This window comes from Meles meles, chromosome 3 (genome assembly GCF_922984935.1).
Source record: "Meles meles chromosome 3, mMelMel3.1 paternal haplotype, whole genome shotgun sequence".
NCBI classification, from domain to species: Eukaryota; Metazoa; Chordata; class Mammalia; order Carnivora; family Mustelidae; genus Meles; species Meles meles.
Genome location: NC_060068.1, coordinates 68,348,665 through 68,369,580, shown reverse-complemented (window position 1 = coordinate 68,369,580; position 20,916 = coordinate 68,348,665). Strand labels below are relative to the sequence as shown.

Sequence of the window (20,916 nt, the reverse complement as noted above, 5' to 3'; positions counted from 1 at the left end):
GATACCGGCATCTACAAAAACCAATTATGTAACTGGCCTCATACTTGTATTAAATTGCTAAGGCGGCCATAACAAAATATCACAGACTGTATGGCTTAAATAAGACATTTGTTCTCACAGTTCTAAAAGCTAGAAGTCTGAGATCTAGGTGGTGAGAGGGTGGATTTCATAGAGTCCTCTCTCCTTCCTGTATAGATGGCTGTCTTCTCTCTTAAACACGTGGTTTTTCTCCTGTACATGTGCTTGTGTGTATCCAAAATTTCCTCTTCTTATAAGGAAACTTACTCATATTGGATAATGGCCCACAATTTTAATTTAATTACCTCTTTAATAATTTTATTTGCATATACAGTTATATTATGAGTAACTGGAGGTTAGGATTTCAGTGTATGAATTTGAAGGGACACGATTCAGCACATAGAAATACTTAATGGTGAAAAACCCAATGTTTTTATGCTAACATCAGAAACAAAACAAGGGTGTACATTTTTGCCACCTCTTTTCAATATTGTGTGTGTGCATATTTTATATCTATAGTTGTATCTGTTGCCAATAAGTAGAGTTAGGCAAGAAAAAGAAATTAAGCCATTTTGATTAGAAAATAATTAAAATTCCATTTATGCAGAGATGACATAATCTTTTATATAGAAAATACAGTGTTTTCTACAAAAGAGCTATTCGAACTGGTAAATATATTCTGTAAGTTTGCAGGATGGAAGATCAATATACAAAAATCAGTTGTATTTCTATATGCTAGCAATGAATATCAAAAACTGAAATTTAGTGAAACATCAATTATGGTAATGGAAAAATTATAAAATACTTAGAGATGAATCTTTTAAAAAATGGGTGAGGGACCTGTACATGGACAAGTATAAAACACTCCTGAGAGAAATTAGAGAGGACCTAAATATGGGGAAACACCCCCTGTGTTCATGAGACAGAAGATCCAATACTCTTAATACGTCAGTTCTCCTCAGATTCAATACATTTCCAACTGAAATCTCAGTAGGCTTTTACTTTTTGTAAAAAATCTACTCTCTGGGTCTAAAATTCATGTGGAAATGCAGACAACTTGAAATAACCAGAATTACTTTGACAAAGAAAAGCAAATTAGAGCCTAACACTACCTGTTTTCAAGAATTACAGCACAGTCATCATGATGATGTGGTATTGGTGTAAACATAGACAAATTGGTGGAACAGATTGGAAACAGATTGGAAAGTCCTGAAGCAGATTCCACATATATGGGCAAAAATGCAAAGGTAACTCAGTAGAGAAAGGATAGTCTTTCAAAAAAAAAAAAAAAGATACCGAAAAACGGGGTGTCCACTTGCAAAATGAAAAGCTTTGGACCATACTTTGCATTATATTCAGAATAATTAATAATTGATCAAAGACCTAATTTTAAGACTAGAACTATAAAACTTCTGGAAAAATATGTGGGAAAACCTATGTGAATTTGCATTAGGCCAAGTTTTCTTAGATATGACATCAGAAATATAATCTAAAAAGGTCAAAAAAAAGTATGATTCAGTCCATAAAATGGCTTTACCAATGTTAAAAACTTTGTTCTTTCAATGACACTGTTAAGAGAATTTTTGAGGGGCACCTGGGTGGCTCAGTGGGTTAAGCCTCTGCCTTCAGCTCAGGTCATGATCTCAGGGTCCTGGGATCAAGGCCCGCATGGGGCTCTCTGCTCAGCAGGGAGCCTTCTCCCCCCCTACCCCGCCTGTCTCTCTGCCTATTTGTGACTCTCTCTCTCTCTCTCTGTCAAATAAATAAATAAAATCTTAAAAAAAAAAGAATTTTTGAAAACAAGCCACAATAGAAAGAAATATTTGCAAATCAAATACCTGACGAAAGACTTGTATCAAGAATATAAAAATAACTCATGGGGCGCCTGGGTGGCTCAGTGTAATGGTTAAGCCTCTGCCTTCAGCTCGGGTCATGATCCCAGGGTCCTGGGATCGAGCCCCATGTCGGGCTCTCTGCTCAGCAGGGAGTCTGCTTCCCCGTCTCTCTCTGCCTGCCTCTCTGCCTGCTTGTGATCTCTCTCTGTTAAATAAATCTTAAAAAAAAACAAAACTCATAAAACTCAATAGTAAGAAAACAACTCAATTTTAAAAAAATAGGGAAAAGAGCTTGACAGACAGGCATTTCTTTTTTGACGAGATATGGCTTGCAGTTAGCACATGAAAAAATTATCATCATTACTGATTAGGAAAATGCAAGTTTAAACCACAATGAGGAACTACACCTACGTATTAGGTAAGAAGGCTAAAAATTTTTTTTTTTTTTACTAACCAGAGCAAGCTTTGGTGAGAATATGGAGTGGCTGGACACTAATACATTGTGATGAGAGTGGGAAATGTTACAAGTACTTTGGAAAATAATGTATCAAATTTTAAGAATACTAAATGCACACTTGTCATATGATCCAGCTATTCCACTCTTAGATCTTTTTTCAAGATAAATAGAAAGTGTAAGTCTGTACAGAGGCTCATATATTCAGAGCTGCTTTATTTGTTAAAATCAAAAACTGGAAAAAAACTAAATATCCATAAATAGGTGAAAGAATACATAATTAAAATGCTACTAGGGAGATACAGTGAAGGTTATGAGGAAACTTTGTGGGAAGCATGGATGTGTTAATTATCTTGATTGTGATGATGGTTTCATGGGTCATATGTCAAAACTTGTTAAATCATACACACTTCAAACATGTAGCATTTGTTGTCTGTCAATCATACTTCAATATAGCTGTTTTAACAAACAATATGCTTAAACCCATGATAGGATCTGTACAGGATAATGAATACTTGCTATGTTTTCTTTTTTAAAAAAGTGTACTTCAAAATAATTATAATAAAGAATAAGATCAATTTGTTGCCTTTAGGGAGTTGAGAGTTTTCTGAGAGATGAAGGTTCATTTTATCTAGGAACTGGGAGAATTGAGGTTTCTAGGAAAATCAAACCCTATGTTAATAGAGTCCTATTTTAAAAATTCAGAGGAGGAAAAGTTTGTTTGTGGTTGAAAGAAAAAGCCATATATTCATGATAGAGTTGACATTTCCAGCATGCTTTAAAAAGTAGACATGATTTCAGCAGAGGAAGATGAGACAGAAATTCTAGGTGGGAGGAAGTCAAGAAGAACAAAGGCAAAGAGTTGAGAGGTGGTGGAACATGTTTTAGGAATAGCTATAAGTACAGTTAGAGTAGAATGTTTGGAAAGATCTTGTGGAAGATAAGCTTAGGAAGAGTAGGTGGGTGGGGCAGATCAGACTCAAGAGGCCATACCAAGACAATTCTGTTTTCCTCTTTAAATATTTCTTTGACTCCCACAGGTAGAACTAATCAGTCTTGACTGTGTTTCCCTGGCATTTTACTACATATCCTTTGATAACACCTGTCACATTTTATTGCATCTTGTGTGTGGCTTTACCCTTAGGCATTCTCCTATTAGAAAGGACAATATTCAGCTCATTATAAATACTCAATAACAGGTGCTTCCCCACTTTAAAAAATAGAAAAGTCTAGGAGCATGTCATGATCTTGGTAGGCAGGTGGAATTGGAACTGGTCTTGGAAAAACTGAGTAGGTTTTGGGTGAGATGGAGAGTAGACAGAAGGGCATTTCATAGAGTGGAGTGAAAACGTCCATAGTAAACAGGGGGAGGGTATATAAGGAGTACTGAGAATGGATGTTTACAAGAAAACCAATTTTTGTTATTATTTAGCCCAAGCAAACAAAGACACATGCTCCATATTTACTATGAAAAATACATGGGTACAGTAGAGCTTTCAACAACCAGAAGCAAAGAATTTTATGTTACTAGCAGAATATATCTCTCTCTGCAGAACTATGTTTATTTTTCTTTTCTCTTTAGTTAAGATTTATATATGTTTTACAAACAGAATTAGGAGTAGTATTATATTTGCTATTGGCATTGCATTCTATTGTCATTATGAACCTTTGGTAGATTATGAACCATTGGTTAAAAAGGATTGAGAGGGGCAACCGAGGGGCTCAGTCTGTTAAGTGTCCAGCTGTTGATTTTGGCTCAGGTCATGATCTCAGGGTCGTGAGATGGAGCCCTTGTCAGACTCAGCATGGAGGTTGCTTGAGATATTCTCTCTCTCTCTTTCCCTCTTTCTCTCTTTGCCCCTCCCTCCATGTATTCGTGCTCTTTCTCTCTCTCAAATAAATAAATAAATAAATAAAATCTTAAAAAACAAAAGGATTGAGAAAGAGCGAACTAGAATTTCAGCACTTTGAGGCGGACTTGTGCTTGATTTATTTCTGTAGGCTACAGCATGATGTTCTACAGAGAACATTATATAAATCAAAACACCAGGATTTGAGGAGCGCCTGGGTGGCTCAGTGGGTTAAAGCCTCTGCCTTCAGCTCAGGTCATGATCCCAGGGTCCTGGGATTGAGTCCCACTTTGGGCTCTCTGCTCAACGGGGAGTCTGCTTCCCTCTCTCTCTCTGCCTGCCTCTCTGCCTACTTGTGATCTCTGTCAAATAAATAAACAAAAATCTTAAAAAAAAAAAACAGGATTTGAATCCCACTTTAACTTTAGAATATGTTTAATGCCTCTAAAAAGTTAGTTCCCGTATGAGATCCTCTTTCATTATTTATTAAGTTGGTATAAAAACAGTAATGACTTCACATTGTTAGTATGTGGGTTTCACAAGGAATCGAGGGAAACATACAGCCCCTTGCTGCCATGCCACCGCGTTGTCCATCTCACATGGATAGCATAATGCTATGGAGGTCGTAGGTACTCACCTGCTTACTGAATGAAGCAATACATAAGTGACTGAGAACCTTTGAAAAAAAAATTTTTTTCTGTTATGATGTTAATGCATCCAGAGAACTGACTGTGAAAATAATCTTTTTCCTGATCATCGCTATGTATTTGAGTAAAAGAACAATGGTAAATGTTCATTTTTTCTTGCATTATCTGCCTAAAAGATACATGTGCTAAATATGCTGTAAGATAGCATTTTGTTTTCCTTTATCATTTAGTTTGTATTTTAATTCAATTTAATTTAATTTCAGATGTGCCTGGTTGCATGTAATAGCTGGTTCTCCCAAGTATTCTTAGCTCATCCTGTCATAGCAATGTGCCTTGCGACAGATCAGCCTTCTCTTGCTGACCAATCTCCTCCCATGCAGATGGAAGTATTTCTTTTAATTTAAAGATCATTCTGGAAGAATGTTCATAATTTACAAAAGTAGATTTGTAACTGCTATTTTTGTAACTTAGAAAAGGAGGTTAAAACGTAATAAAATGTGAAGAAGTCATACCTTAAGAAGAGAATTTTGGGTGTTAAAACTGTATTCTGAAAGTAAATGTAGTTCAAACAATAACCTGTACTAATTTGTTTCAAAGAAAAGGTTTTTAAGAGACTAAGATTTATTCAAATTAGCATACCATTTATAAATAGTCTCATAGAACGCTTAAAACTAAGCATATTAATTACAATTTGGATTACACCATTGTTTTACACAGCAAACTCTTCAGGTTGATTAGAACAAAACTACCAAATGAAATTCAATGCAATCCGCATTATAGGAAATGAATTAGAGAAGCTCAAATTTATTTTCGGTACACTTATAAAATCTTTATGGAAATAGATGCCACTTTGTAAAAAGAAAGAATATAAAATCTTAAAATTCTTTCTCTCTCCCTCTCCCCTCCTGTCTTTCCTTTCTTTCACTGAATCTCTCAGTCTGCATGTCCAGTGGCTTTCAAGGTAGTTTTGGTGCTTAGTGTTTACTGTTAGTGTTTTCGTGAAAGTGTTCAGTGAATATTTGTGGAATTTAGAAAAAGGAAACATGATCCAGAACATTTTACAATTCAGAAATTAGAAGATAAGATCTAGGAAAATCTAAGCATGTTTTCAAAATAAGCTCTAATAATTGAAAAGCTATTTATGATATGTTCTGGAAAGGCAAATTTATTGACTTCATTTTTTCAGAGAACTCATTTTTTCGGACTGTTAGGAAAGGTGACATAAATTTCTAGCTTCTGCTTTTTTTTTTTTTTAATAGTGTATGTTACAAATGCTTCAAATCCAGGGCTAACTAAACAAAAATTTGATTCAGGAATGCTTCTCATTTAAAAAATAATCCTGGAATCCTGGGGTAGAAAGGAACATTAAAGTTTATCTTTTCCATCTTCTTCCTACTACTGATGAAGAAATTATTTCCAGGAAAGTAAACTGAGTTTAGTGTCTATAGCTTAAAAAAAAAAAAGAAAGAAAGAAAAACTTTTTTTTTTCCCCTTCTATACTTGGTACAGGAAGTACTCAATAATTTCCACCAGGGAAGAGTCATTTCAACATGGCATGAGATTTATATATTATTATAAGTTTATTAATTAACATTTCAGTTCTTCTTTAAGTAAGTAGGGTGTTTATGGTGAGTCTTGCCCTGCAAAGTGAAGATGTTCAGAGCATGTAAATCTCACCCCAGGTCCTGACAAATTCACCCCGGTGATGCTATCCTAGGATTACCATTGGGTAGAAATTTTCAAGGTGATTTAATGGACACAAGTTTTAGAACAAAAAGATTGGGGAGGCACACATTTCATTTGAAGATAAAAGCAGTACTTTGTCCCATTGTTCTAATTTGGTTTTGAGCACATTATTTATTTTTAAAAATTCAAACAGACTTAAAGTTATGTTTCCTTCTTAGAAGTTGGGGTTTGAGGCTTAAGTCAGCTAGTTTTCTTCTTGGAACACCCTTCGTCTTTTTGGAATCAGTCATTCTTTCTTTAAACAATCATTTATCAAACATTTGTGTATTCCAGCCATAGTGGTAGCTTATTAAAATATAGAATCAAAAAGACTTGGTTGCTGTCCTAAAAAGGGCGGTTATTCCTTGAGAAGTTACGGTATACGATCATTGCTCCAAATTTTCCCTTGCCATCTGCAGTTATCATTATAAAATTTAACACAGTAATCATATATTGTAGAAAATACAAAATGATAGAACCCACAAGAGTGTTTCACTTCATTTATTTATTCACTTATTCTACAAGTATTTATGGAATATCTACTATGTGCCAGACACTGGGCTGTGTGATTGGGATAAATCAGTGACTAAAACATTCAATGATCCTACCCTCGTAAGGATGATAACCTAGTAGATGAGGTGAATAATAACCAAGAAACATAGTAAATAAACAAATTACAGAGCATGTTAGAAGGTGATAAGTGTTTAAAAATTAGAAATAAAGAGTTATCTCCTTAGATGTAGGGATATCATGTGTGTGGGAAGGACAGAAGAAAAGAAGGTATAATCTTTTTTTTTTTAAGATTTTATTTATTTATTTGACAGACAGATCACAAGTAGGCAGGAGGGTGGGAAGCAGGCTCCCTGCTGAGCAGAGAGCCCGATGCAGGGCTCGATCCCAGGACCCTGGGATCATGACCCGAGCCAAAGGCAGAGGCTTTAACCCACTGAGCTACCCAGGTGCCCCAAGAAGGTATAATCTTAAACAGTGTGGTCAAGAAAGCCCTCATTGTGAAGCTTTCTTTTGACCAAAGTCTTGAGGCAGTTGAAATAAAAATAAAAGTCCAAGGAATAAAGTAATCCTAGGATTTGAAATTTTAAATTGAAGTCTGTTTTGTTACTTGTTACTTCACAACAAGAAGATGCAGATGATGATAAAAATCAGAGTTTTTGCTTTTCTTTCTTTTCCTTCTTATTAGCTTTGACTTAATGTCTATTTTTTCTACTTAGCCAAAATAAATGTATTTCATGGGATTCTTGTCCATTTATGATAAGAATAGAGTTAACTTTGAAAACCACCCCTTGACAGACCAGAGCAATGTGTAGCATAATTTCATATAGTTCATTTTTTCTAAGAAATGTAAAAATCCAGAAGACACGGCATAAGGAAAGTCATCAATGCTATTTTAGTAGCAATGTAACGGGATAGATGGCAGCTGCACTTGTGGTGAGCACAACGTAGTATATAAACTTGTCAAATCACTAAGTCGTACGCCTGAAACTAATGTAACATTATGTCAACTATATTCAGATAAATAAGTGGAATAAATACGAAAGCCTGTGTAGTGCCATTTTTAGAATGACTGTTATCTCAGTTTGAGCAACAAATCAACTTATTTTCTCTTTGAGTCATTGAATTCTAGATCCTGATGAGAAAGTTTTATTTTCTTAATATTCTTGATTGATTTTAGCGTGATTTAAAAATACAGGTATTATTTCTTACAGATTGTGTTTCTGGTGTCTGCATATGCAAGTCCCCAACTCACAGAGGAGAGCTGTTCAGCCGTGGCTGCTGTCACACATTATCTGTATCTTTGCCAGTTTAGCTGGATGCTCATTCAGGTTGGTACCTCACTTCCTCCTCCCACCCCTCCTACTTTCCAGTGAATCTGCATGGAGTGTTCTTCCTATCTGCTGTTCTTCATACTGAGATGGAAATGATTCCATATATCCATTACCACATTCCCAGGAGATCGATGGAAAGAAAACTTTATAAGCTGTACATCATTAGAAATTATAGTGAATTGGGGGGAATGAGAAGAAACCTAGAAGGGGTAGAAACTAGGGAGTGGTGGGAGATGAGGCTTGTGATGTGGGGCCTGTAAACCACAGCAAGAAATTTGAACTTTTTTCTAGGGGAGGCCATAGAATTAAACAAGTAACACGGTAACATTTGTATTTGAGAAATATCTCCCTGTTTGTAGTGAATTGGTGACAAAAGAGTTGACATGGGTGCGAATTAAGTACCATTAGCTTATCCGGGCAGGAGAACAAGACAGTGTGGACCTGGGAATAGGACAGCTTTTGAGATTTCATTTTTCTTTTCTTTTCCTTCCTTCCTTTCTTTTTCTTTCCCTTTCCTTTTCTTTCTTTCTTTCTTTCTTTCTTTCTTTCTTTCTTTCTTTCTTTCTCTCTTTCTTTCTCTCTTTCTTTCTTTCTTCTTTCCAGTATAGCAATAGAATGTAGAGATGGGTTAAGAAGAATGCAGAAGGTGAAACCAAAGATGTTTCCCAAGTTTCTGGTGTGAGGGGCTGGATAGATGGTAGTGTCTTGAACTGAAATAATGACCCCTGGAAATTGCAGGAAGGCTGATGAGAAATTTAGGACATATGGAGCATGAAGTTCCTCCAGTGTGAGACTTCCAATGGGGACTTTGAGAGAAGGGGGATACACAAGACTAAAGCTCAGAACAGAGATTTATATATATATAAATCTATATAAATTTATATAGATATAATTTATATTTTATTTATTTATTTATATATTTATATAGATATAATTTATATTTTATATATTTTATATATTATATATATATAATTTATTTATATATATAAATCTATATAAATATATAAATATAAATTTATATATATATAAATACTTTAGAAAATTGTTGACTTACAATTGGAAAACGAATCTGTTGTTTTGGAAGAGATCCCCTGGGGAGAAAGTATGGAGTGAGACCCAAAGAGTCCTAGTATACTCTTCTGAGGAACTAGTAAGTGTTGGGGAGAGACTTGAACTCTCCCTTTTCTGACTAAAATCCCAAATTCCCTTTATTGTCCTATGCTGATTTGCTTGATAAAGAGGCAAATATGAAAGTTGGATCCAATTCAGTAGTATTAATGTCATCAGTTTAATGGCTCAACTAAAGGAAATGTTGCCTTTGGTAATGCTTTCTACGTAGTAGTATTGTTATATCTTTCGTATGATAGAAATAGTTTTATGTTTTTTTAGTATGATTGTGAACTATTTTATATAAACAGATGTATTCAGTCATTTGCATATTCTTCTTTCTCGTTGAATAAAGGGATGTGGGGTTTCCACTGTACAGCAGTAATGAAAGCATGGGAGAATATCATACAGACTCATGGAAGGGATATTTTCCCAGGTATGATATTATAGTTGTAGGGAGAACTGCACTGACTTATTTAGTTAGTAGAACTAGTTGCAATAATTAGAGCCCTGAATCTGGGATTGAATTCTGGTTTGGCCACTATCTTTGTAAACTTAATCAAGTTACTGACTCTTCCCAAGTTTTGTTTCTAAATCTTCATATGAAGATAATAATTCCTTCCTCATAGAATTATTATTTCATAAGTCTTAAACAGCTCTAATTATGGAAAGTTTATGGTATTCTCAACATCCCTCCCAAATGAAAAAGTAAAGTTAAATCTCAAGGATATAACATAAAACTTAATATTTGCTGAAATTAAAATATTTACTAGATTCTCTGATTGCAAAATTTTTTAGGAGTTTATCAAAGCTGAGCTTTCTGTGTGTACTGCTTGTATGTTATTTATCTGCTTGGACTGAGGTCCCCAGTGTTGTGCAGAAGGTCTTTGTCCATGTCCCTGACCTACTCAGTTTTTGATGAATGACTTGGATGAAGACACAGGAAACTCTCTTATGAGGTATGCAGATGATATAGAGGTGGAAGGACAGCTGAAATAGCAAGCAGCCTGGGTTAGGGATGCAGGTACAATCAATATAGTGATAGTGCTGTGACAGATTGAAACCTAGAGATTTAATTTGATGGGGGTTAAGGTAAACAGCTTGAAATATTTAATTTAACACAAACTTAGTGTGGTCAAGTGTATGACCAGATTGCCTAAAACAAAACTACAAAAACAATACAGACCTAGGTTACATTAGTAACAGCATAGAGGCCGATGAGGGCATCGTGGTTTACACTGTAATCTACAAATGTTCAAGACAAGCTTGGGACCCTATAACCACTTTCACAAATCATGTTTCACCAGGAGCATTAACCAGCTGATGAGAAGTTGAAAATAGTCCTGTAAGAAACTTTGAGTCAGCTAGAGATAGCTAAGCTGCAGTGAATTTAGAGTGATGTGATAGCTGTCTACAAACACTTGGAAGGGATGCTACAGGAAAGAAAGACTGGACTGCAGGTCCATTTGGAAGAATGGAACAAATGGGTCAAAATGAGAAAAGTGAATTTTGATTCAATTAAGAACTTTGATAGCCAGTAAACTGTCAGAATTGAAGAGGCTGTTCCTATAAGCAGAAAGCATCCAGTCAGTGAAGTGTATTCAAATAGGGGGAAATGACCAACTTTCAAAATATTTTCCTGCTTTGGGGGAGCATTAGATTAAATCATATAAGATTTCACCCAACTTAATAGAGACTGGTCTACTCTGGATCTCTTTTTCCAGTCTTCAGTAAATAAAATTGTGGCTGATAAACATTTAGTAAGCTAATTAGATTTCTGTATGGCTGATGGTTATGAAAACTATTTAAAGTACCAGTAAATAAAACTATTTGAAGTTTAATGTATTTCAGATGGTATACCACACATTTTTCATGGTTTGTGGTGTGACCACAAGGGAAAAATTCAATAACTTCTGATTCTAGTAGGTTACTTCTCATAAGTTATTTTGTGGGAAGAGGTTGTTCCTTTACCAACCTGTGTTTTCCTTTTTATAAAATACTGTCTACTAAATCTTTTTTTTTTTTTTTTTCAAAAAGTAGAATCCATTTTTTAAAACATTATGTAAAAGATTAGGCTCCTGTTAATCCAATCCTTCTAGTCAATTAGGGTTAAAATTTTTTGGAAAAAATTAACATTTTAGTGATTCTACTTCATATTTTCTTTTTTTTTTTTTAAGATTTTATTTATTTATTTGAGAGAGAGAGAGTGAGAGGGGAGAAGGTAGAGGGAGAAGCAGACTCTCCATGGAGCTGGAAACCCGATGTGGGACTCGATCCCGACACTCTGGGATCATGACCTGAGCCGAAGGCTGTTGCTTAACCAACTGAGCCACCCAGGTGGCTCGACTTCATATTTTCTTAAAGATTTTATTTATTTATTTGACAGAGAAAGAGGTGAGAGAGATCACAAGCTGGGAGGGGGTTGGGGGAGAGCAGAAGAGAGGAAGAAACAGACTCCCCGCTGAGCAGGCAGCCCAGCGTGGGGCATGATCCCAACCTGAGCTGAAGACAGATGCTCAACTAACTGAGCCACCTGTTACCCCTCTACTTCATATTTTTAACAGTATGTAGGAGAGAATTTGATAGATGTGTGTGTGTGCATAACTTATGACAAAAAGTTAACCATTAACTTAATCATTGGGTTTAGTATATCAGAATTACTGTTTATTTTGATTTGCATCATATCTTCAATCTTTGAAAAAAATGCACTTAAATGACTTTATCTTGAACTTTTATTTCTCTGTCATATACTTTTAATTGGATTATATTTTTATAGTAGCTAAAGAAGAATGTTGTTGGTAAACAAGTTACATAACTTTCCTGAGCCTAGATTTTTTATCTGAATAATCAGATCTGTAATAACAGTACCTGTCTTCGAGGATTGTGGAAAGATAAAATGAATTTGTGCATGAAAAGAGCTTGTAATTGGGCCTGGCACAAGCTATACACGCCATACATATTTACCGAATATTACTGGCTAAACAAATATGTGTGGCCCATATCTCATTGATTTTGAAACGTGTTGAAAACTCTGCTTTTCCAATTTAATTTACACTCCTTTTTTTTTTTTTCCAAAAAAAGAATTTACTTGGTAATAGTAGGGAGAGACTTAAAGTGAGGCAGACACCAGCTAGCTGTGAAGCTTCAGCAAGCTGTGTAAATAACCTCTAATTCTTTACTGAAGTACATGCATGGCTTATCACAGAATCTCTAACTGGTGGCCTTCACTCTGTTTCTTTAGGCCTCCCGGTTTTTCTGACAAGGAAGTTCTACCACACATTATGAGAATATAGTAACAGATTATTTTGCCCTTTTTTTTTTTAAGCAAACTTCTTCCTTTGAGGCCATGGAACTTGACTTATCCTTATATTTGCTCCTCATATAAAATCATTCTATGAAATTACTGAAATCATTTCCCACTTCCTTAAAACAGCAAGTCTTGTCTACTTAGAGAAAATTTGACAGTGAGAATTTAAACTCTTATTATAATATATTTACTCTATTTCCTTAGTTTTTATTGTTCTATTTTCATTTCCTTTTCTGTTTTGATTTGTTTTCATCTTAGAAGTTGTATATACTAATGGTACAAAACATAACAAACACTAAATAGAAATATAAAATGAAAAGTACATCTGTTTCTCCCTATTTCACACACCCTCTACTCTCTGCTTTACCCTCAACCCTACTCCCAAAGGTAAACACTGCTAATGATTTCCTGTATATCTTTCCAGAAATATTCCACAAATATACAAATGTTTATAAATATGTAAAAAGCACATATGTGTATGTTCTTGTGTGTGTATAGTGTGTGTATATATATATTTACTTATTTATATATAGTTCATCTAAGTTTTTGTATATGTATACATTTACCAAGTACAGATACACTTTTTTCCATTCCATAATGTGGTTATTTCAGTTTATTTTGAAATGCTGGTTACTTCCAGTTATTTTTGCTATTATAAACAATGTTTCCTTGAACATCCTTGCATTCTGAATATTTATTTACTTATGGAATATTCTTAGAATAAATTCCTAGAATTTATGCCTTTATTATTAACATTTACATGAAATGGACTGCCAGACCATGAGTTAACCCTTGAAGGAATAAATCATAGTAAGTTGAGGTGTCTGTATATAATATAGGTAAATAGAAATTTAATTTTTCTGTGTATTCATTTGGCCCAGTTCTTTTTTTATATTTTTTTTATTTATTTGACAGAGAGAGAGGTCACAAGTAGGCAGAGAGGAAGGGAGAGAGAGAGGGAGAAACAGGCTCCCCACTGAGCAGAGAGCCCGACGCGGGGCTCGATCGCAGGACCCTGAGATCATGACCTGAGCCGAAGGCAGAGGCTTAAACCACTGAGCCACCCAGGCGCCCCTTGGCCCAGTTTTATAATCATTTCCTGTCACTAAATCATATAGCAGTCTGCTTCAATTATGAACAATATCCAGACCTTAGATTGCTCCTGCAGTTTGTTGATTTCATGCTTATGGAAACAGTGTAGTGTTTTATTTTGAAACTAAAGCTTACTTAAGGGACATGTTTTTTAAATGGTGGAATAAAGGTAGAAGTCATTCTACAATTGTACTTGAGCCTTAATTTTCCTGTAAGATCAGGCTATGCGGAGGCAAATACACATTTTATTCCTTGGCAGAAAGGCTACTTAGTGTCAGGGCATAACAACAAGAAGGGAAATGCCAAAAGTAGCTATGTTTTTCCTTTGTCACTGATTCAATTGGGCAGGTAGTCGGGGTGGGGGGCAGGAGGTTGGGAGGTGGTGGGACAGGACATCAAAGGTATTGAGGACTGGTAATTGCCAAGATAAAAATGATATACCCAGGAAATACAGAATTCTCTAGTCCTCAAAAAGCCTTGCAATTTATTTCATGTAAAAATTGCTAAGAGAGAGGGTAACTGGAGCAAGGACATGTGATAATATTTCTTAGACTCTTCTCTGAAATGAATAAGAACGTATGATAATGACAAAATTAATAGCATCCATGACCTCTGACTAAACTTGATACTATAAATCAATCCAGGGTTTCTGGTGACACGGTTAATAACCAAATATTAAATAACAGGCTGGATACCAATCTTATTCTACATAGCATAAAAATGTATGGGGTTCGGGGCACCTGGGTGGCGCAGTGGGTTAAAGCCTCTGCCTTCGGCTCAGGTCATGATCCCAGGGTCCTGGGATCAAGCCCCGCATCGGGCTCTCTGCTCAGCAGGGAGCCTGCTTCTCCTTCTCTCTCTCTGCCTACTTGTGATCTCTGTCTGTCAAATAAACAAATAAAATCTTAAAAAAAAAAAAATGTATGGGTTTCAAGCAGACTATTTTTAACTTAAGAAAAAAAGTAAATATTGGTTCCATTCTTCCTCTCATAAACTATTCCTGTAACATTTTAAAATTTGCTCCAAATGGGACGCCTGGGTGGCTTAGTCAGTTAAGTGTCTGCCTTCGGCCTGCTTCTCCCTCTGCCTGCCGCTCCCCCTACTTGTGCACTCTCTCTCTTTCTCTCTCACTCTCTCTAGCAAATAAATAAATTAAATATTTTAAGAAGTAAAAATAAAATAAAATAAATTTGTACCAATTAACTTTGTCCCTCTCCACTAGGAGTTCGATCAAATCAATTAAAATGATTGAGCCTCCCAAAAATCTTTTCTGGCAATATAGTACATAACTGAGTAAAATCAGTAACTAAGCCAAATTATGAAATTATTATTAAATTCAACAAAAATCATTAACTCAAGTTGTATAATTCTTCATTTGTTTTAAGATGAGGTTTACAAAAATTAATCTACCACAGGCCATAGTCATGTTTGAGTGATTTATATTCTGATAAACCTTTTAAAATTGACCTTTAGTGTTAGCAAAAAATGGAGAGGAAAAGAGAAATGGTAATGTCCATATTTTTATTAAAAAATGCATCTCCACTGACATATAAAGTGTGTGGGGGGGAATAAGAGAGGGAAAAAAAACTCTCATGCAAATAATATTCTCAATATTTGTGTGAGTCTCTATGGAAATAAATCTTAATCAGTCTTCAGAGGAGATTGTGTTCTGTCCCAAGTTCTGTAACTAAGCAGCATATGAAAAAACCATGCTTTCCTCTGATTACATCTGTTTCCTCATCTCTAGATGAGAGGATTTGTGTGGTCAGATGATCTGTAAGGTCTGTATTACTTCCAAAATTCATAGGCTGTGCATCCATACCATTCGTGTTTTTATTTCAGTGTTTGTAATTTCTACAATGATTCACTCAAAAACTGGGAGTCAGGAAATTGTTAATAACTTACAGTTTAACTTATCCCTTTGCTAGAGGAAAAAATTGAAACCCAGAGGAACCAAATAATATTGGCCAAAGACATACAGCTTATCCATTTAGAACCATGTCAAAACTTAAGTTACTAATCACCATATCTTTTCAAGTTTTTTTTAAAAATCATTATTTATAGTATTCACTATTTACATGAAAGTTTATCTTTTGTTTGAGTGTGTACCTCTTCAAGTTCTCCTTTCCTGTATTTCTCTAGATTGTATTTATGACAGGAAATTGTCACAAATATCATTAAGTAGTTTTCTTTAAATTTGTTAAAATGGAGGGCTCTGGAGTGGTTCCATCAGTTAAGCATCTGACTCTTGGTTTTGGCTCAGGTCATGATCTCTGGGTCCTGGGATCAAGCCCCATGTCATTGCAAAAAGCAAGATTTCCTTTATTGGATGGCTGCATAGTATTTATATTATTTAAATATATATATGTAAATAAAATATAAATATATATCACATCTTCTTTACCCATTCATCTGTTGATGGATGTCTAGGTTCTTTCCATAGTTTGGCTATTGTGGACATCACTGCTATGAACATTGGTGTGCATGTGACCCTTCAGATCACTACATTTGTATCTTTGGGGTAAATATCCAGTAGTGCAATTGCTGGGTCATAGGGTAGCTCTATTTTCAACTTTCTGAGGAACCTCCATAGTTTTTTCCAGAGTGGCTGCACCAGTTTGCATTCCTACCAACAATGTAAGATGGTTCTCCTTTCTCCACATCCTTGCCAACACCTGTTGTTTCCTGACATGTTAATTTTAGCCATTCTGACCAGTGTGAGGTGGTATCTCAGTGTGGTTTTGATTTGGATTTTCCTAGTGCTGAGGGGTATTGAGCATTTTTTCATGTTTCTGTTGGCCAATTGTAGTCTTCTTTGGAGAAATGTCTGTTCACTTCTTCTGCCCATTTCTTGATTGGATTATTCTTCTTTTGGTGTGGAGGTTTTGGGGAGTTTTTGTTCTTTGGGAGTAGAATCTTTATAGATTTTGGATACTAGCCCTTTTTCTGATAAGACATTTGCCAATATCTTCTCCCATTCTGTCTGTTGTCTTTTAGTTTTGTTGACTATTTTTTGTTTTGTTTTTCTGTGCAAATGCTTTTTATCTTGCTAAAGTTTATTTCCCTTGCCTTTGGAGATGTGTCTAGCAAGCAGTTGCTGTGGCCAAGGTCACAGAGACTGCTGCTTATGTTCTTCTCTAGGATTTTGATGGGTTCCTGTCTCACATTGAGATCTTTCATCCATTTTGAGTCTATTTTTGTGTGTGGTGTAAGGAAATGGTCTAGTTTCATTCTTCTGCATGTGGCTGTCCAGTTTTCCCAACACCATTTGTTGAAGACACTCTTTTTTTTTTTCCATTGGACATTCTTTCCTGCTTTGTGAAAGATTAGTTGACCGTAGAGTTAAGGGTCCATTTCTGGTTTCTCTATTCTATTCCCTTGATCCATGTGTCTGTTTTTGTGTCAGTACCATACAGTCATGATGATTATAGCTTTGTAATAGAGCTTAAAGTCTGGAATTGTGATACCACCAGCTTTGGTTTTCTTTTTCAACATTCCTTTGGCTATTCAGGGTCTTTTCTGGTTCCATACAAATTTTAGGATTATTTGTTCCAGCTCTGTGAAAAATGTTGATGGTATTTTGTATGGATTGCATTGAATGTGTAGCTTGCTCTAGGTAGCATTACATTTTAACAATATTTGTTCTTCCAATCCATGAGCATGGGACATTTTTCCATTTCATTGTGTCTTCCTCAATTTCTTTCATGAGTGTTCTGTAGTTTTCTGAGCACAGATCCTTTGCCTCTTTTCACCCAGGTAATCTTGAAATGCTGGTAATTGTGAAAAGTATGCAAATTCAAATACATCATCCTTCAATGGTGAGCACTGACAGAAGTAAGAAAGTGGTCATTCAGATGCACCAGTGTTTAGAAGTGACATTAAAGATGTGACTGTGGTAACATCACCAAGTTTTAGACACTGCAAAACATTTTATTCAGTTTTCTCTTTTGAAGTGTCTAATTTGGTTACTAAAGCTGAAAATAGTTTTGAATCTTTTAGGGCTTGCCTTCAGCTTACATTTTATTAGTGCTAGGAATGCGTATGCTGCATGTATATAGTATAGTCAAGTTGGATTAATGTAGTTGATTAAATTGGGGGACAACTTTGGAGGGGTTGGAGTATTTTGCTGTGTTTTGTTTTTAGAGAAGGAGAGAGGGTCGGGGCGGGGAGGGGCAGAGAAAACCTTAAACAGGTTCCATGCCCAGTACAGATCCCAACTTAGGGCTTAATCCCACAACCCTGAGATGATGACCTGAGCTGAAATCAAGAGTCAGATGCTTAACTGAGTGAGCCACCCAGGCAACCCAGAGATAATATTTTGGTTAAAAAGGTAACATGACTACATAATGATGATGTCTTGAGATGGTCTGTAAGAAGGTTCTAACAAAATTTTTAAAGTTTAGAGATAGAAGTGTAAATAGAGACCTGTTATAATTCTCAGTTCACAGTTAGTGTTTAGCAGGAAAAACATCACATGGGCAGTGAATAGTAAGCCATGCCCAGTCCACTTGAATCATGTCTGGGTGAGAGTGATACCCTTTTACTTGTATTGAGTTTTCAAAATTTCTTTAGTTCCAACACTGAATAATCACACAGACACCAAGGCACACAGAGCATATATGCTATGTGTCTGTCAGCATAAAATTATTATTCAAACATAGTGGTCTTTAAATACTCTTTAGATTACAAAAGAGGAACCATGATTATAAGGAAAAGAACGTAGTCAATGCTCCACTGTCTCCTCTGTTTAGAGAATGGTAGTAACTGGTGGTTTCAATTCCACTGGTTTTGAATAGCAATATATACCTCAGTCAATTTCTTTTTTTCTTTTAACATAAAGAAAAACTAAATTGAGCTAATTTAAGCAAACATTTCCATCATAAAAGGAATAATAGGCATATAGGATAACTTACTGAACACAAGAACCATATTTTCTATAAACACACTTTCTCTCCACTGTGCTTCTGCCTTTCTCCATCACTAAAGTTTGTATGTCCTCTTTTTCCAGCTGACCAGCTTAGACTGTCACTGAATTTCACGGAATTCAGTGATTCATGATTGGCCCAGACTGGGACAGACTTCTCCAGATCAAATCAGCTGTGGGTGGAGGAGCAGGGTCATGAACCCACTGTGCATATGTTGGGGTGGGATGAAATAAGATTCTAAGAAGGAGAACTCATGACCTAGGCATATCCCAAAAGGTACCAACCACATTATATTAAAATAACTTAAAATGCAAGTAAAAACTTGAAATTAGGTAGTCAAAACAAATCTTATGTTTGGGCCATATGGTATTTCTAAAATAATTAGGTATCACTTAATTACATAGCATTTCAATTCTATAGCAAAAAGGGAAAAAAGAAAAAAAAACATACAATGGGAAATATGTCTTTAGGGTACACCTCAGTGGTTGGATTCTTTTGGGAAGAAAAGGGATTTTTTTTTTAAGTCAACAAAAGCTTGTGACTACAGTAACTTGTTTTGCTTAATTGACTGTTCAGCAACACTGTGCCTTGAGCTCTTTGGAGCAGAAGCCATGCATGTACAAATCGAACAGTTACATTTGTTTCAGTCTTATCTGAGTCTCTGGTAAGGGTGAAACAATTGCTAAAAGGTTGAGTGATTCTAACTGATGGAACTAATGTCCATTTTCGTAAAGGCAGACATTTTGGAAATATCCCAATCTCTATTATGGTGAATCATCTTAGGAGTTATTTATCGTACTCTGCTTTCTGATTCTTCCACCAACAACACCCGTGAGTTACCATCTTATATGGACTCAAACACAAACATCTATTTAAAATAAATAATTAGCAATTTTATTTTGGAGATGGGCTCATCATCCTTCCTTTGCCTGAATTTTCATTCTCTAACAGGCAGTTTGATCACCTCAGTGTCAGATACTTGATACAATCACACTTACTTGGGTGCGTGTCCCTATACTAATTATGGAAAGAAGGGGGAAAACCCTGTTGGATTTAATGATCCAAAAAAGAAGTTAGAACAAATTTACATAAGCAACAACTCAAATTACTCATAATTACAGATATATGCAGGTGTACATAAAGATATGGAGTGCTGACAGGAAATAAAATTCAGAGACAAAAATCTCCCAAGTAACCAAACATTTTTATTTTTCCCTTGTTTAGCCCAGTCAATACTAATCCCTCAAGGCTGATTTGGTCCAGATAGAGTCTTAATTAGAAGCCTCCGTAAATAGCACCTGAAAGCCTTTCCATGAACATAAGGCATGTTTATTTATCACATAGAGCTTCCATCGTATCACAGCTTACTTTGGTCTTAAACTATTTATCTTTTGTCTTTCACACTGTCTGACATCCTAATAGGAGATTTAAGGGAGCTGGCAACCTTTCCCAATGCTGACTATGTGCTCAACCTTTCATACATAATATCTCATTTAATCTTTAGAATAAACTCATTGTGTACATGAGGAAACTGAAGCTATGGGATTGTTGTTGCTTGCTACTGATTATCCCTCTGATGTATATATTAACATATATATGTATGTGTATATGTATATATATATGTAATTTATCTATACTCACACTTTTTCCATCATAAGAAACTAAGAAGGGGGATTTATCTAGTGAAGAAGTATTGTGTGAAATACATGACATTCAGTGTTGTTTCTACGCTAAATGATAATTAAGTGTAAGTGCGCTAATGGAAAACGTACACTAGAAGGCAGAATATGTAAGTTCTAGATTTGGCTTAGGTGTAGGATTAAAGTACGGGATTTGGGGCCGATAAGAACATTTTCTTTTCCTATTCTGTTTATCTAATGTGTCCCCTCATCCCCCTCTATATACTTATCCTTTTTATATTTTTTTAAAGATTGTATTTATTTATTTGAGAGAGAGAGAACACAAGTAGGCAGAGTGGCAGGCAGAGGAAGAAGGAGAAACAGACTCCCCTCCAAGCAAGGAGCCTGAAGTGGAGCTCAATCCCAAGACCATGGGATCATGTCCTGAGCCAAAGGCAGTTGCTTAACCGACTGAGCCACCCAGGTGCCCCTC

The 20,916-nt window shown here is 35.6% G+C and overlaps 1 protein-coding gene across 1 annotated transcript in view; it reads left to right on the top strand.

Moving 5' to 3' along the window:
• ADGRV1 (adhesion G protein-coupled receptor V1) overlaps positions 1 to 20,916 on the top strand; it is a 515,461-nt gene that overhangs the window by 322,482 nt on the left and 172,063 nt on the right. The window contains exon 84 of the mRNA XM_046001147.1: positions 8,254 to 8,370. Coding sequence (XP_045857103.1) covers positions 8,254 to 8,370 — 117 coding nt within the window. The remainder of the gene's footprint in view (positions 1 to 8,253; positions 8,371 to 20,916) is intronic.